At 42.4% G+C, this 18,949-nt stretch overlaps 1 protein-coding gene and 1 non-coding gene across 2 annotated transcripts in view; both read right to left on the bottom strand.

Moving 5' to 3' along the window:
• Window positions 1-8,105: 8,105 nt before the first annotated feature.
• Window positions 8,106-8,187, bottom strand: trnas-aga. The gene has a single exon. It is a non-coding gene; the product is annotated as a tRNA-Ser (tRNA).
• Window positions 8,188-11,759: 3,572 nt separating this feature from the next.
• tmeff2a (transmembrane protein with EGF-like and two follistatin-like domains 2a) overlaps window positions 11,760-18,949 on the bottom strand; it is a 197,304-nt gene continuing 190,114 nt past the window's right edge. Inside the window, exons 9-10 of the mRNA XM_012879613.3 lie at window positions 16,039-16,197; window positions 11,760-12,576 (exon numbers count right to left, since the gene is read on the bottom strand). Of these exons, the coding sequence (XP_012735067.2) occupies window positions 12,480-12,576; window positions 16,039-16,197 (256 nt within the window). The 3' untranslated portion in view covers window positions 11,760-12,479. The remainder of the gene's footprint in view (window positions 12,577-16,038; window positions 16,198-18,949) is intronic.

Genomic DNA, 18,949 nt, shown 5'->3' with positions numbered 1-18,949 from the left:
CCAATGATATGTGTAACAGACTAATAGCACATCATGATACCAATTATGACTTTTTTCCTACCATTCAGCAGGTAATTGTAATCTTTAATTAGAAACAGCCGTTATCCAGACCAGGTTTGGCAGAATGCAGGTCGTGTCTGGTCTGGGCCCTGGTGTCAGGAGGGAACACCAGTCACTGACATGAGAGCCACCCTTTACCATGTTTCTGTCACAGCTCCATCTTTTCACAGCCCGTCCAGTCAGCGGCGCTCCCGGCAGATACCTCTGTGTCAACCTCCTCAACGGGGCTCTCACTCAATAAGCATCAAAGCTGTGAAAGTCGAACGGCAGAGCGAGATGTCCACTTACCAAAACAGAAACGTCCTTCCTACTCCAAGTCTGAACCCTAGTGTCCGTCTCCACTGTCCCCAGGAGACACACACGTTTGTTGACACACAGGTTCGACCTCTCGTTCCTCAACCCTGACTTTTCCCACTTTCAACCATGGGATGCGGAGTGAAGGGAACGACCATCCCATCCGGTCTTTTTGCTCCACTTTGCTGTCCTTTCCTGCATCCCACTTTCTTTCCATTTATCCTCCCTCTTTTCAGCCTTTTCCTGAGAGTCCCGAGGTTTTTCAGTTTTCCTGCTGGTATGCAGGAAAGTTTCCCAGTGGTATGTAAAGGAATGTTAACTTTCCCTGCCTGTTTTGTAGTATTTAACATTGAATTAAACACTTTTTAACATCATATGGCTGGATGTGATGAAGTTTACCATGACAACAATGCATCACCAGCTTTACACGGGAGCTGGTGGAGGATCATCTCTGCTAGCCAGCATGAGAAAAGCCACCTAGAGGCTGAGAAAGGCAAATATGATCTAACTCTGACACATTTTCCTCTTTTATCTCACGTTTGCAAAACAATCACATAACATGTGCTCGTCATAACTTGAAACATAACTTTCCACTGTATTATGATCATTCTGGTAATCTTCCGTAACTCTCCCGTGATTCAGTGTTCAGTGATAGAGACTATCTAGGTAAAAGCTGAAGCTGAAACTGTTGCAGCAGAGACTCCTTCCCTCTGCAGACATGCCGCGGCACGCTGGACGGACTTAGCTGAGCGTTTCCTCCTGGGAAACCTTCCTTGATCCGCGTCAGAAACCCTCAGCAGGGCGGGGCTTTTATGTAAACGTTTGGCCTCAGTCACAGCTCATTTTCTTGGAAATGTTCAACAGCGAGTTCCTCTTAATATCACTTGAAATATGCATTCCTAGATCGTTTACAGGTTTTTCCTTAGGCCAAACGCAACCTAAGTAGAATGATTGAATTTCTTCATTAAGAAGACATTTTGTCTGTTTCTTGCACACTCCGTGTCCATGGATGGAGGCTGTGGATCTTCTCTTTGTTGGCCCGGGGTTAACATTCATGATGGTATAACAGCAACTTTAATACTTTGAGTGAGACTTTATGAGAGTTAGTAACATCTTGTAGAGAGAGTCAGGTGCCCAGGTGCTGGGTTGGCTAGCATGTCTCCAGCTCTGTATGAAAATTACCCCTTAAACCTAAAAACTGGTTGCGCCAGTCTTGGCAGCAACAACTGCCAACAAGTGAATTCTGGCGATAAATCATCACTGTAGAGGATTTTTGGACTGCTCAGTTTTAAACAATTGTTTTAATTCAGCCACATGTGGATTTTACAGCATGCATGACCTGTTCAAAGTCATAATACAGGATCTCAATTGGACTAAAGTCCAGACTTTGACTAGGTGACTGGTAAAGTTGGATATTATCGAGCTATTCAGAGATGCACATGTCGGTGGGCTTTGGGTAATTGTTTTTTGCTGGACAACCCAAAACATTCCACTAAACAGTACATTTCAGGTTAAAGTCAAGAAGTGACCGACAGAGATTCTTCTTCAGGTGCAGAAAATAATTAGTGGTTCAATCGGTTATGGGAAGTTGTCCAGGTCATGAAGCAGCAAAGCAACACCAGCTCATCATACTACCACTACCATGTTTGACGTTCCTATTATTTCAAAACCCTTTTTATATTAATGCAGAACTTAACAGGAAACAGACTTTCCAGAATGCTCTTGGTTTGTCTTCGTCGGTCCACAGAACATTTCCCCAGAAGTCCTGGGAAACACAGAGACGTTTCTGGCAAACGTGAGTCGGGTGTTGGCGCTCTGAAAAGAGAATGCAGCTCCAAATTAAATTAATTGCTATAATTGGTAACAAGTAATTAACTTAAGTTGATCCGTCTTAATTTATTTAGTTTATAAGTTGACAATCTAAACAACCAGAGATGAATGTTATGGGTTCTTCTGGGACCTCCTGGGTGAGTTGTTGATGCACTCTTGGGGTAATTTTAGCAGCTTGGCCACTCCCAGGAATGTTCACCACTGTTCCATATTTTCTATATTTGATTATAATGTTTCTAACTGTTGTTTGCTGAAGTCTTAAAGACCAAGAAATAGCTTGGTAACATGTTTAATTTATATAAAAATACAAGCACACATTTTTTTCTAAATCCAAAACCACATCAAAGTAAGATAAAATGCGAGGTGAACCAGGTGACACAGGCATGTTTCTGCCTGCTAGCTTTTTTACTTCATCCTTAATTTAAGCTGGTTTTGTGATATCTGCAGAAAACACATTTCCTGATCAGTGCTTAAATGGCCCCCCTGATGTTCGTGATTACCTGCAACAATTGCGGACAGATGGGCCAACCTGTGATGATACGATGGATGCCCGGCAGTGTTTGATTTGTATGAGCAGCGCAGGCTGGATGTCTGGTCGCGCGGTGGGAGGCCAGTAAAGGCACCTTTTTGTCGCTAAATCAAAGACTCCTGCAGAGAAGAAAATGGCATGCTGGGACCAAAACAGATGGTGATGGATCTTTAAATGACCCTTTTCCACAGAGCGCCGTGTGTTGGACACGCGCTCACATAAACGTGGCCTTGTACACCAGAATAGTGTCTGTATTTCTGTTATGTGCTTTTGCAGTGCTATAAGTATGGGAACTAATGGTGCGATTTTCGAAGCAATGAGCGTGACACTCCCTCACTAAGACTGTGAGGAAACGGTTTCTGCACGTGTGTCTCTGAGCAGGCAGGAGTGCATTTGTTTTCAGGTGAACACCACCATCCATTTTTGAACCAATGGGCCGATCCCTCTGGGCGAAGCAGCAGTTTGTTCATTGTGAACCAGTGTGAGGGCTCGCTGGGCTGTTCCCCCCCCGATGGTTCCCAAAGTGAAGATCTCTGACAGAGAGCCCCACGCCTCCGGGCAGAGTTGCTTTTTTTCCACAGACATTGTCTTGATCCCCTGTGTTCCACATCACCGCTCACTTCCACACAGGTGATCGGTCCTGCAGAGGAAATTATCTGATCGACTAGCGTGTAAATGATCTACATTTGGATGTCCTCGGGTTGGATGCAGTGCGAGTTCACACAGGTTTTAAAAACGGTTGAAGGAACAGAGAAGAATGGAGAACCTCCGAGTTCTGACACAGCTTTGAGAAAATCCAGAAACGAACCGGCTATAAATGTGTGTGGCTTGCTAAAGCAGTTACTAATACTACACCTGCAGCTAGAGGCAGTGTTGAGTAGCAAACCTCTGACCTTTGATCTACAGATGTAAATTCGCACAAACAAGCCAGAGGACATTGTATGCTGTTAAGCACGGAATTTGTAAGCTAAACAACTCAGACTATAGAGGTAGTACTAAAGTAAATATGTGTGACGGTAAAAGGAATGGAGCAAAAGATACACTAGGCAAGACTTGCTCTGCAGTGCTATGAAAATAAGTTGGAACTGAGCTTGACTCTGCTGTTGGTGTAGCTTTACCCTCACAGTTTCAGAGACATTCATGATTGATGGTCACTCAAAACCCTCTGTCTTCTCCAACCTCCAGTGGGTCGAGGCAGATGAGCGTTCACACTGAGCCTGGTTCTGGTTCTGCTGGAGGTTCTCCTCCCTGTTAAAGGGGAGTTTTCCTCTCCACTGTCGCTTCATGCATGCTCAGTATGAGGGATTGCTGCAAAGCCATCAACAATGCAGACGACTGTCCACTGTGGCTCTACGCTCTTTCAGGAGGAGTGAATGCTGCTTGGAGAGACTTGATGCAACCTGCTGGGTTTCCTTAGAGAGGAAACTTTCTCACCAACCTGGAGGATCTGATTGAATTTGACTTTGGAAAGTGTCTTGAGACGACATGTATCATGAATTGGCGCTATATAAATAAAATTTAAATGAATTGAATGATTGATCTTCTAAAGGTAAAACAGATCAGCTCTTCAGTTTTTCTTCACCCAACTCCACTTATAGAATAATCCTTAATTTGTGCGTTAGTAAGGACGTTTCTTGGGGACAGCACCAAAAAAGATGGGCTAACAGAAGCATACAGAGACATATATTAGTAAACCAAGACAATAATTCTCTGGATTCTATCACAATAAATAGGAATGCCAACTGGATAAATTGTAGTGATAATTAAAACTGAGCCAACAATCCAGTTTATGGGTTGTATATGAATGGTTCATGTAATAAAAATGCAATAACTACACACGTCGGGTGGAAACACCTCTGCATGAGCGATCTCTCCTCGACACGGAGGTGATGTTTTCCACACTAAGGTCAGCGGCTGTAAAGACTGCTTGAACTTCACAGCTGGGTCTGCACAAAAGCTTTTTTATTCTCTTCGCACTGGTCAGAGCTACATTTGGCTTGATGTCGTTTTCCAGCGTGTAGGATGTTGCATTTTTTCATCAGGTGAAGCCTTCACATGAACACTATGACTATGGATGAAAAAATGCAGTATAGATATGCTCCCCCGCAGAAGAAAAGTGAAGCACTCCAAAGGAATGATTCAAGCTGGACATAATTTCTAACACACGACGCAGACTCTGCGTGAGTATATAAATTATTTGATCTACTTAAAATGAAAACGTGCATGTGAAGAGCTTCATAAATCTCGCCATGAGATCTCTGCCCGTGAACTCCTGATGAAGAACAACCTGCGAGGCTTTTCCACCAAAACCGCCAAAGGATGAATGCGTGATCTAATGGTGCTTAATTCCACCTTTATCATCCTCCCCTGTTCCTCCTCCAAATGATGAAAATACTGGAAACTTGCCCTCATATTTCAACTAACACTCCCCCGTGTGTGTGTGTGTGTGTGGCCTGGCAGACACAACCAGCATGTCTCTGACAGTTTCCGTTCTTCTCCTGCTGGTTTCGGTAAAAACTGGTGGGCTCGGTCTGCAGATGTCTGGGCGTCTGCTTCCATTTCAGATGTAAGAATCCAGTAAATGCTGCTGGTGAAGGCCACAGGGTCAACAGGAGAATTGCTTTCCTTTTTTTTTTTTTTTGCCTTTTGTTTGCAGACTAAAAAAAAGTCTTTGATCTTCCATTCTAACCAGAAACTGAAACAGTCAGCAGTGTCAAATGTTTTGAGACTGGCTGTAATCTGCAGGGAAAAAGGAAATCCTGTTAAAAATAAAATCATTTCAAAGGCAAGTGGAATATATACATCAATCGGAGTTTTTCCACACATAATTTTTTTTTCTAAATCCAAGTCAATTCTCAAGTCTTTCTCCCAAATTACCACATTTCATCATTATGTAATGACTACTTTAACATCTAATTCACTAACAAAAAACAACTGAAAGTGGATATATATTTTTTAACAATTTTACAAGTAATATTTAAGCCGTTAGAAATATGAAGTTGTGTTCTAAATAATGGAATAAAACCTGTTAATGTGGAGCTTCTGGCTTTTTGTTTAGGGAATGTCTAAGTTATCAGCTGTTTACTCTTCATTTTGTCCTCCCCTTCAGATATTCTTTCTGAAGCTTTTCTTCTTAGTTTGAATAATATTAGAAAACAATTTTCTAAATCCACATTTAAAACCGTTGTTCGCAATTATAAACAGTTAAGATGTTAAATTTGAAGATAAATTACGACATAATGAACGAGGCAAATTGTAGGACGGAAATAAAGTGTTAAACGTTTGACTAAAGGGAACCGGAAGTGCTATTATTTTGATAATCCCAACCGGAAATGTTCCTGAAACGCAGCTAGTTTAGCAGCGAGAGAACTTGGAGGTAAGCAGCTCATTTCTGAAATGATTAAATTCCTTCAATGCAGCGTCCAGCTGGAGAAACGTAACGTCCCTGTGGTTTTTATCACAAGCTGCGGGTAATATAAACAGGTTAATCCACCAACGTCACTAATTAGCTAATAATCTCATCGTTTCACGGGAAAACGTGCAGCAGCTCCTGCAGACTGGAGTTCAGACTTTTTATCATTCAAATAAATAGTTATTTCAATCAGAAAACATATTTTGATCAAAACTTTTTAAACTGCAACGAAATTATTAATTTCTTAAATCAATTTTTTTTAACAAAAACTGCTTTTTTAAAATTTTAAATCACTTAAAAACAGACTTGTTTGCTCATGTCAGAAAGAGTATATCCTCATTAATTATGTTAGGATATTATGACAAAGCATTCAACCAGCAGGTATGAAATATCCATGAGGTGGATATGAAAGGATGCATGATTGGGACAAGACGTTGCATGAAAAAAAAAGAAGCTAATTTCTACCTGAATAACTTCCAAAAATGCAAAGATGTGACATGAGCAGCGCCTCCTGATGTAGAAAGCACAGAATAGAGCCTTGCTTGGTGACCTAAGGCAGAGTAAGTGCATAGATCTCCAGTGAGATCATAGTTTCTGTTGCTGAAAAGAAAGAAAAACAGACGCTTCTGGATGGCAGCGCGGCCTGATAAGTACCTGGAGAACAGAGAAACCCTGGAAAAGAAGTCACATTTTCTGATATTGTTCCGGTATAGAAACAGCAGAAAACTGAGCGCGTTTGTGTCTCTACATCACATGTCCAACAAAGCTGTGCGTGCCAACTGTTCGTAGGAGCAACAAGTAATGTGCTCCTAGGCGCGCTATGTAGATAATGTGATAATTAGCCCTGTGGTTTGGTCAAAACACCCTCAGATACTGGTTTTACTTTATCTCCACACACCTGCCAACTGAGGGGTTAAAACTCCTTCCTGTCAGTTCTGTACCGGCCATTTTTTAAAGCATCAGTATAATAACAATAATATATATTTGTTTCTTTCTTTTCATTTAAATGTACAGAAAACACAGTGAACAATGATTTTAAAATCAAACTGCCTACTGAACCATGACTTCATGTACCATTGTGATTAAATATCCAAACTGCTAGACGTGCATTGCATGAACAGATATTTTTGGTGGAAAAACTGCAATAAAGCAAGATGTTTTACAGGAATTTCAACCCTAGATGATAATAATAATAATAATAATAATAATAATAATAATAATAATAATAATATTAGTTATGGAAAATAAATCAAATTGCAATGGTTGTGTTTTCAGAAAATAAATAAACAGGGATGGAAATAAGCTTCACAAAACATTATCAAGATACATAAACTGTTTGATTTAGTTTAGAAGGAATATGAAAAAAAAAATAACAATTGAAATTCAACCCAAAATAAACCAAGTATTGTCATTTCCATGAGCACAACTAAAGTTATGCTAATAAAAAAACTGAAAATGTAAGTAAAATTAAACGAGTAGACTGAGCACTGAGACTGATCAGGTTCAAATATCGATTTCATCGTTCCATATAGTTTCCCTGTCACTGATGTGTGTAATCAAAGCAGGGATTTTAAAGAGAAGTGAAGTTTTTGCCTATTTTATAGTGAACGTAACACATTTTTCCATATACTCATATGAAGATGACATTTACTTTGTTTTTTGAAAGAGAAAATATACTTCAAATGAAATGCAGATTGCTGTATTTTGAATTAGCACAGGAGACTCATTCAACAATACAGAAAACTGTCAGACTTTAGAAACTGTCTAACCTCTACCACAGAACTGGTCTACATCCACCGGTCAACACTTGAAATGCCGAAACATACACTTTATATTATATAGATACATACTGTAGTTATTCATATTACTATTGTTGCAATTATTATACGCTGTACTATTATTATTATCATCAGAGGGCAGGAATATTGTTATTTCCGTGTCGACAATTACATGTGAAAGTAGAAGAAAAAAAAAATTGATCGTTGTCGGCAGGATTCGAACCTGCGCGGGGAGACCCCAATGGATTTCTAGTCCATCGCCTTAACCACTCGGCCACGACAACTGTATATCCGTATGCGGCCGTGACGTCATATATCACATGGTAGACCACGCAGGTGGTTCCGTTCAGGTCGTATTCCAATTCGCTGCATCTGAAGATGTTCGGACCATGGTTCGGACGTTTTCGAAGCGCCGGGAAACACATTTAGGCCGAACGCTGCCCTGTGAACGGATCCGCGGACAATAGCACCATCTAGCGGCGGTTGATGCCTGTTGCTTTGACACGTTTCAATATACGTAAAGCTTGCTTTATGTGCAAATTCTGGTATTTAAATAAAATGTAAGAAGTAAAGATAGGTACCATTATTAAAAATAAATTTAGACAGAAGAAACGTTCCCAAAATTAGGCTTTTTAAACCAAGACTTATCATAGTTAAATTATCTATAACAGAGCAAAGTACTCAGTAGGTAGAAAATGAACAGTGAAGATTGTACACACTCGCTGTGCACGTAAATAATTACTTGTTTGCGTGCATAAAATCATGAAAATAATACCCACCTAAATAAAATGCTTTCATTTAGGTCAAAACTATTTTTTGAGTGACCTAAATGTAAATATGTGAACATTATGTATTTGAATTACTCTTATGTAATTACCTAGGTTCAAGTTAGCATGGTGGTAGTGGTGTTTGGTGTCTGTGTGAAAGCTTCCCAACTAACATTGGGTTTCTGGAGAAGATGTGTAAAGTTTTATCCTAATGAGTAAAGCAGTTGGAGGTTTAACTATACAGGCAGAATTATACTTTTATGGTCACTTCAAAACAGGAAACAACCTGACCTGTTGTTGAGGTTTCTGGAAACGTATTGCTCTTTCCCACATCAATTTCAATTCATCCTCATGCAAACAATATTAAAGGTGATAAAATATGGAATTTCAGAGCCTGTTTTAGAAAATATATCTAAAGGAATAAAGCTTTGGTCTCAGATTGTGTAATTACTCAGTTCTGGGCCCCTTTTAGACATCTAGGAGCTGGAAATAAAGCAAAGTGAATCAAGCAGTTGTGCAGATTTTGTGCTTTATATGCATGCCCCAAACACCATGAAACACCCAGTCAGTGCATATTTAATCCAAGCTGTTACCTGAGGCACCGTTACTTTGGTTTATCAACAACCTAAACTTCTGATGACTAAATCTTTTAATTTGGACAGATGAAAGCAGAAATTCATTAAATTTTCTGTTAGTATGAAAATACTTTGTTTTAGACTCTTGTTTTTGAAAAATCAAAAGTTCTCTTTTAAAAGGGGGAAAATGCAAAAGTTAATATTTCACCATTCTAGATTACCTTTCTCAAGATTTATTTACAGCTGGAACCAGCTAGAAGTAAATATGATATTTTACTATACTGTGTGGGAAACATCCAGGTTCTCAATGGAAAATGACTATTTTCATAAACGGCTGAGGATGTGGACTGTACTTAAAGGCCTAGGCTCTGCCCTCAGTTCTTGGTATTTATAGAAGTCAGAACCTCTTGTTATCTGTATCAGTCCTTCCAATATGAACGTTTGAAGATGTTTTTCTTTGGCTTTTTATTCACACAAAGATCACTTATGATCTGACCCAATCTGTATAATATGATTGAACTTGACTTTGTAAAGTGCCTTGAGATGACATGTTAATAATTGAATTGAATTGAATTATGATGAGCGTGAAAACTATTTCTATTTACTAAATACCAGAAAAGTGAGAAATTTGTGCATGGCTTTTTAAATTTGATAGTTTACACATTTGCTCATTCACAACCTTGGCTCTCTCCACATGACCCTGAACCAACTAGAGCCACAGGAAAATTATGTAAAGATGTTGTTTGTGGTTTGCAGCTCGGCATTCTACATCATTATCCCCAACATCCTGGTGAAGAAGCTTGGTGACCAAGACTTTCCTTCCCGACAGGCTGCCGGATCAAAGAGTTCCCGACCAACCAATTGCAGATTATGAGCGTGGGACAGCCCTGAAGCTCAGCACTGGCTCCCCCAGGGTGTGCTGAGCCCCCTCCTGTAGGCCTCTGTTCATATGACTGTTGTCTCATTCATTCCTCGGACTCCATCATCAACTTTTCAGATTACAGCACTGTGGTTGGGCTGATTACTTGGGAATACAAGTTGGCCTACAGAGGAAGTACAGGAGTGATTTTCCATCAACAACCTGAAGTTGAACATCACAAATTAGAGAAGGGAATCGACTCCATTCACAATCAACGGACCTTGTGTGGAAAGGTTAAGTTCTGGGGATCTACATTTCTGAGCACCTCACCTAAACAGTCAATACCTCAGCCCTGGTCAAAAAGATCAGACAGAGACTCCATTTCCTGAGAGTGCTCCAGAGAAGTTATTTTGAGGAGACAGTGTTGGTGTCATTCTAACCGGGCTACCATAGAACCAGGGCTGATGAGCTGTGTGACACTGTAGTTTATATCTGCCTGCTCTGCTGTAAACAGGAAGGCTCTGCAGAGGGTAACAAGAACTGCAGAAAAGATCTCTAGTAGCCCTCTGCTCCTCTTGATATGGTCAGGTGCCTGAGCAGAGCACAGAGTTGCAGACACATTTCACCCTGGTCATCAACTATTTACCCTGCTCCCCTCGAGGGAGTGTTTTAGGTCACTGGAATGCAGGACCCACAGGCTAAGAAACAGGTTTTATCTGTGGGCTGTCAGAATCCTGAATTCTATTTAAATGTATGTGCATGTTTCATATGTGTGGCATCTATAGTTTTGTATATTTTTCTCAGTTTGTTCTTATTTATTACATCTGACAGTGGCAGCTGCCATAATATTCTATTCTATTCTTACAGTAATTCTGCATTGGTGGTCCTCGGTGTCCGTGGCTGGGTGCTCGGGTGTGTGCTGACTCACTCCTGGTGGCTGCTGTGCGGGGCCTGGGCCCCGTGACTCTGTCAGGGCCTTAGGTCTCTGGGCCCATGGCTGGATCTACTCTGGAATAGCTGGCTGCTGACGGAGCCAGTGGGCTTGTCACAGCAACTCCAGGGGGCTTCGGCACTGTGGCTGTTTGGTGGGGGGTGTCCTGGGGCTCCTCTCTGCTCTTCCCTGGGATGGGGGGAGGCAGCTTTCCCTGTGTTAATCCCTCTTGGGCACCTTTGCTCTGGGGGTCCTTTCAGGCGACTGGGGTTCTGGTTTCCCCCGGGGTCTTTCTCTACGCTATGGGGGTCTTTGGATCCTCACAACCACTATTGAGTATTTTTCTCATGGATAATCCCTACTTACACAAGTGCTGTTCTTGGTTGCTCTCGTCCAACACTACCATCACTCATGAACTAGACACCAAGATACTTAACCTCCTCCACTTGTAGAAGACTCCAAAATGACCCATGTCAAACAGTTTATAGGCAATTCCTCCCAAATAGGAAATGTGTGTAAACCTCTGAATCATGTGTAAATAAAAAAATTCTAAGTAGAAATAATTTTGCAATCATAATTGATGTAAAAGAATGAAAAAGAAAATCTCATACAGTACAGTACAGTAATAGTACAATAGGGAAGCACTTTTTACAGAGATGACAAGTGCATGTTGTTAGGGTGAGGTACACATCATGACTCAAAGACACAACAGACTGAGGCAGCATTTAAGATTTCGTGATATAAATTATTTATTTACATTTACAGAAAAAACGGACCCCATCAAGACAATGTCGTAATAACTATTGGAAATAGAACTCAACATACAGTAGCTGACGTCGTAGTCACAACCGAACAGAGAGCTCTATAATAACGTTGTGCCCTCTGTCAAAGGTCTCCTATAACACAAGGTGCAAGGCATCACGTGTAGCCCCGAAACCCCTCCCTCCCCCCTCCCAGACTAAACACACACTGCGATTATTAAAGCCCGGTACCCTGCTTTGCACTACCCCCAGTTTGCTTTTACCCCTCGTCTACAAAGAACAGACGCCAGCTAGTCGGCCTCTACCAAAGCGCACACATCTAATAAGACACTCACACACTCACATTCAGTGTCCTGGACGCCTCCCCCCTCTCTCCTTCCTTCCAGTTCAGTTTTTCAGAAAAAAAATCCTCAGAAAAAAGGAGACACGCCGGCAACTGGAAGGTAGGCAGCGACGGCGTCCGATGATCAGAACATCATCTCAACGTGCAAGTCTCACTGCTTACTGCTGTGCCAGCTCTGATTTTGTAATGCCACCGTCCTCTGTGGTCGTTAGTAGGTAGGAGAGGGGGAGTCAAGTGAAGGGAGGCGGACGCTAACTGTCAGGGTTGGCCTACGAGGGGAACATCTAACGCCACGGCGCGCCGCTGCGTGAGGGGGGCGCTCTGTCCGGCGAATCTGGGCTCAGATAAGACGAGTGGAGGCGCGCATGGTGTTCTCAGAACTGAAGTGGACATTGTTCTGCTTCTGCCGGTTGATCCTGTTGGTCCGTGGGCACTTCCTGCAGAAGGAGGAGAAAGGGATGACAAAATAAAAGCCATTAATGCCAGGGTTTTGTAAGGGAATAATACAAATGTGTGTAGGGTTGTACGGATGGGATTTGGTCCGACTGCCATGTTTCATTGCATTTGTGTTGTTGTCATACCCATAGGACCATATGGTTCAGCTGACACTGGTAAATTAAACACCCCATCTACCAGGCTGCACAAACACAAAGATTTTCTTCACTGAGAACAGAGAACCTATGTATTTTCTGTGGGGGTTAATCGAGAGGCAAAGCCAAAGCTAAGCAACCTTCAGGTCAGATTTTAGAGTCTTTACTGAAAGTTATTTTCTGTACTGGTCCCAAATGTCTAAATAGTGGTTATACTGTTTTAAAACATGCTTGGGGCCATAAACTGTGCCCCAAGCAATCTTAAAGTCAGTGTGCCAGTTTTGACGTTTCATGAGCTTTTACACTCCTTTAGGGATGCCACGGTAAATCTCAAAAATTTGTATTAAACTTTCAGAGGCAGATTTAACAATTTCATTTCATGTCAGTAACTGGGACACTGATCTATCTACCGGCACATATTTCAGCTATTAAAGCAAAATATGCACAAGACTTTTAGAATGACCCAAACATCGACCACCAGCCTATCCAAAATCCCCCATAGTTCACACTATAGGGGACAAAGGAAGTTCTAAATGTGCGTTTCACAGACGTGCATGTCCAAACTGCATGGGACAGTTGTCTGATGACTATCTACATGCTCTCTGGCGCTGCCTGTTTGTCTCAGACAGTATGTGAGGACCAATGAGGATGCCGGCAGTACACACTCGTAGGCGGCCCAGTGCCTGGTTGGTGTCGTCACAAATGTTGACATGGAAACAAATAGACCCCACGGTCCTCAGCATATTAAAAAACAACACAATACTACATTTTTTTTCATCAGATTATGTTTCTATGGAGAGAATGTCATGTGCTGTGACTACAGAATAACTCCAAATCATCAGTTGTCCATCACAACGCTTGATAATTGGTTGAAGGGTTTATCCTTATTTTACAAACATGGTGCTTTACATTGTGGTCTAAAATTTCTACTTTGGTTTCATTTGCCCAAATAAATTGCACTTCACTCAGATCCAGAGTGGAAACCATGCTGCCACATTGCTTTTAGAGAGAATAAGCTTTCTAATGCAACACGTTAAATTGGGCATACTTATTCAGACATCTCTCTAATTGTTGTCTGATAACCTTTAACAGTCAACAGGCTATATGACTCTAGTAAAGTCTGAGATGGAGCTCTTGCTTTTTTTGTCAGCTCTTTGAGTTGCATGCTTGGGCTGGACATGCGGGGAACACCATCCCTGAAAAAATGGCCCCTGTGTTAGATTTCTCTCAGACTGGGAATGATCTTTCTGTTTGTGAATGATGGACTTCAGATAGTATGACAGTTACCTCATCCCTTCCCAGATTGATAGGCTACAGTTGCTTCTCTAAGTTCAATACCAGTATTGTTCCACCTTGATACCGTGTTCACACAAAGAGTCTTGTTTTTTCCAGGAGTGATCCTAGGGATGATGCTCAGTTAATCGTTGAATCTCATGATACTTTTTTCACTTAAATCTGACGGAAGCAGACGTTGAGCCTAAATAATTTAATGCCTTCTCTTCATTAAGCATATATAGTATAATTCTCATGAATTACGATGATGGCACAAAGAGCATCTGAAATATTTTATTTATTAAATAGTTGGATTTGAATAGTACAAAGGAAGCAAGCAGCCTGGCATTAACTTTTCCTTGTTTTGTCCTTTTCAGAAGATAGAGGGAAGTTTACAATGATGTGGTAACAGCGTGGTATTTTGCAGAACAGCGTTTTCTCCAGCAGACCTTTTCCTTGATAAGAAAGAATGTCAGACACAAGAATCAAAGCGCAGAAGTGACCTTTTCTGCTCCCACATGTTTGTCCTTTACGTGAATGGGAAATAAACAGAAATCCTATAGAGACCCTGACAATAGGAGCAGTGCTCGGGTGGAGCACGGCGGGGGGTCGCCTGCTGCATCCAGATTCAATCACGTGAGCGCCACCTGTTGTACTGGAAGCTGCTGCAGGGTTGCGTTTTTAAAGGTTCTGTTAAATGGGTGTCGAAGAGCTGCAGTCACTGTTATAAATTCTCTCTGTGCTTCTTTATCTTCCCTCCTTACCCTCTCACCCTGCTCCTTTATACCTGCCCACTGTCTCATTCAGCGCCCACCGCTCCTCCTCCGCCCCCCTCTGCTCAGAGGAGCAGTTCTGTCTCGGCCAAAACTCTTAAAATCTTTTATTAAATGTCATAAATTGCTAAGGTCAGCCAGAGGCAGTAACGCTCGGGGCTAACACTGTATGTATTTGTGTGTGTGTGTGAGTATTTTACAGTGATTACATAATGCCTTAGCTCACACCGATATCTCACCTCGTTTCCTCGCACATCTGAGCGTTTTCTTCAGATATGTGCGGCTTCGGGGGAAACTGACAGGACGTTCTCCCTGCGGGGAGGAACTCTGGGACCTTTCTGAATTTTCCTCCAGGCTTAGGAGCTTTTTATCCACAATTACTCAGCTGATCAAAATCACTGTTCTATGGGTTTCTCTGGGGTTCATTGCCATGCGTGTATATACGTTGGTGTAGTTCAGGAACGGCTCATATTGTGCCGACCTAAATCAGTTTACCTACTACTGAAAAGGACATGCCGTTACCTAATTGGCCTGACAGGGTGGGTCCAAATGCAAGGTAGTACAGGTCAAGCTTAGCCCCAAGTGGGATTATTAAGGCCTCAACTGTAATATTTTTGTTTCTTCATTCGAAGCTCAATCTCGATTCCAGGGGTCTGCAACCCGTGGCTCCAGAAACACGAGCTCTTTAGAACCGGCACTGTGGCTCTTATTGTGTCTTCTCTAAGCCCCAGTGGGTGGAGGCCGATGAGCGTTCACACTGAGCCTGGTTCTGGTTCTGCTGGAGGTTCTCCTCCCTGTTAAAGGGGAGTTTTCCTCTCCACTGTCGCTTCATGCATGCTCAGTATGAGGGATTGCTGCAAAGCCATCAACAATGCAGACGACTGTCCACTGTGGCTCTACGCTCTTTCAGGAGGAGTGAATGCTGCTTGGAGAGACTTGATGCAACCTGCTGGGTTTCCTTAGAGAGGAAACTTTCTCACCAACCTGGAGGATTTGATGGAATTTGACTTGAGATGACATGTTTCATGAGTTGGCGCTATATAAATAAAATTTTAATAGAATTGCATAACTTTGACTCAGGAAAAGTTGAAAACACTGAAATAAAGCAAACATGAACGGTTAGATATCATCCGACTGAATTATATCCAATCAGGGGTGAAACGCGGGAGTTTGAAAACAAGTTGCCAGGGATGGGGGGCTCTCTCTGGGCGTAGCGGGAGGTGTGTGTGCACGTGTAGGTGTGTGTTTTCAGACCACGACTCACCTGGTAATGCAGAGCACCACCACGCAGATGATGACCACCTGCAGGGCTCCAATGATAGAGGCGATCAGGACGTAGTGCAGTTTTCCAGAGCCTGGCACCACATACAGCACGTTGTACTCTTTGATGTCACACTTGGGGCCCATGAAGCCTGAGTGACATCTGAGAACACACACACACAAAAACACACACACAAAAGTGAGAGGAAACAGGCAGAGCAGAAAAGTCAGTGAGCGACAGATTAATAATTTTCTGCCTTTCTAATTGACACGACGGGACGTTTTCCATGAATTCAGTGCGGTGCCTGTTGTGTTTTTTTCTCTGTGCTGTGACTGTTTTGATGAAAGTGACTGACGGGGCTTCGACTGGGAGATAAGGGGGGGCCGATCTGTTCACACACAGAGTGTAGACGTGCATGATCCCCCCTTTGTTCTGGGCTCCTCGTCCTGATAAAGGAGCTGCAGCCCTACTTCACAGATAAAAGTAGCGCTGAGTATTTCATGAGTACGAGAGTGACACTGATTACACAGACGGTGTGTAGCTGACAGCAAACCTTCCTCCTGATCCGTCCCCCTCTGTCGCCTCTAACAGAAGTCTGTTAGGAATTCAAAATGTCCAGAGTAAGACTGCTTTTAAAGCATTTTACGGAGCGTTTGGAGAAGTTATTCTTTTCTGATCCATATTTGTCACTTCTAACGTATCTGCTGTGGCTTCTCCAAACGTGTTATGATTGGTTCATCACGGTGTAGATATGAACCCCCTCTCGCTCCGACCGAAGCATATGAACTCGCAGACTAATGGAGGCGATCTCTGTCGTCACACATGAGCTAAAATGGTCCTTCTTTTAATGCCTCTCCCCAGCTCCTCTGCTCTGGCTGCTCCTGCTGTCTCCGGGGAGGTTGTTACCCACCAACACCTGCACAGCCTTGTTTAGCACAAACACGCGCTCTCCTTTACGTTCTCCATCCGCTCCCCCTGACAGCGCGGGAGACGCGCAGCGCAGCCTTGTTCTGTGTGGAGGATGTGCTTTTGTCTCTGCAGCGATGCTCACACACACACACACACACACACTCATCATTCCCAATCCAGACCGCTCTGCTTCTGGTGTCTTTAGGGAAAAAAAACAAAACAAAAAAAACTACTGCTTTGCTAAAAGCAGCAGGGGGCAGCAGAGATCCTCCCCACTCCCTCAGATAACAGCTGCTCTGTATGCAAGCAGAAGGTCTGTCTGGGCGAGCTGGGACCACGGAGGTTACAGAGAGGGGCTGAGACTCGTCAGGACCCCCGACTGCTGCCTTATCTGGCTGTAAATGATGGTAAAGGTGGTTCCTCTCTGATTTCTGTGTGCGGTGTTTTAAAAGGTCAATGATAAGGTGTTTACATCCCTGCTGTACATGGATAAAATGTATGCATTGTATGTGCTCTGCTTTGCAGTCAAGTGCAGTTTCCCCAAGTGTCTGAATGTGTCTGTTTGTGACATGGCAAAGGGCTTTAACCCACAACCTGTGTCTAAGAGTCCATTCACATTAAAACCGGTCTGGTTAACACACCGTGCCAATCTAGTTGAGTTATTTCTTTCCATCCACTCAAAACAGCAGAAAGTAGCAGCAGTTTAACCACAGATTACCCTGACATGAACTTTATCACCAACAATCTGCACAAACAAAAAGAAGTGGAGGGGGGTAGGCCATCTTATTGCTCCAAAAAAAAAACAACAGGAATGACAATGATCCCACTTCTGAACTACAGTAATAGGCACCGGAACAATAGAGCAAGCATTTTTAAAAAGTGGGGATGCAAATTTATGCTTCTGCACCCATTTTTTTTATTTGACCCAAAGGAATCTCTGCGATGCGACAAATCTACAAAGTTTCTGGTTATCCTTACTGCACTTCTCTGAATAAGCAAGCAAAATATAATGTATAGTTAGACATAACTGCAAAATCTGTTTCACCTCCTTTACCTCTTGGGTGGTTCAGTTCACTGCATAAAAAAAAAAATCGCTTAGTTTTACCATTCCAGAAATCCAGAGGAAAGGTAAAACGAGCAGAACGTCAATCCGATTTTTTAACTGTAACATAGCGATGCATCTCTCTCACTCATCATAAATCTGCAGGAAACCTTTCGTGCCGTTGCAAGTTTTGGTTGTAGAAACCTTAGACCGGGGACCAGCCTGTCACAGAACTTCCTGCCAACAACATGCAACCTTCTCCACTCGTAGAAGTTGAGAAGCTAAATCTCTAGCTGGAAACCCTTCAAGCGGAATTTATTATTCAGCATGTATTAAAACTCAGTCAATAAATAAATGAGGTTCGAACTAAGTTGCCCATGCGCCACTGGTCCCACACATGGCAGCCAGGGGCTGTAGAGAGTGGCGGTTTTTATTAGGAGTTTCAAGTCAACTTTAGGCAGAGTACTTGGACTCCTTTTAGTTGACGGGGGGCGGGGGGGCTAGCAATCGGCTACCCAGAGGAAGTGTAAGGCACTGCATTTTCCCAAAAATGCTCTCCTGTTCTACAACATAAGCTGACACCCATGACTACAGTAATCATCCACTTTTTAACAGGGAATAAAAAATTATGAAGCACATCATCTAATAGTTTCAAAACCAGGCCCCTGTTGGTCAGATCAGACCCCAGGACATGGTTACAGTAATCCAGACGACATTATGTAGATTTTCAGCCATACTGATCAAATATCAATGAGAGAAGTTAGCAGGAATATACAAACGATCCTCCTGTTCTGGTAACAGAACATTTTTTGCTGCTACTTGTTAAGTTTTATTGACAAGTGCAGATTAGATACTTAGAGCCAATAAGCTGAATGATGCGTTGAAGATAAGGAATCCCCTCCATGCGGCAGCAGATGAATTTAAATGAGCATCAGTATGAATATTTAAAGTGAGCGAGGTGAA

This window comes from Fundulus heteroclitus, chromosome 7 (genome assembly GCF_011125445.2).
Source record: "Fundulus heteroclitus isolate FHET01 chromosome 7, MU-UCD_Fhet_4.1, whole genome shotgun sequence".
Taxonomy (NCBI): Eukaryota; Metazoa; Chordata; class Actinopteri; order Cyprinodontiformes; family Fundulidae; genus Fundulus; species Fundulus heteroclitus.
Note: the sequence above shows the minus strand (reverse complement) of the source record. Positions and strands in the feature narration are given on the sequence as shown.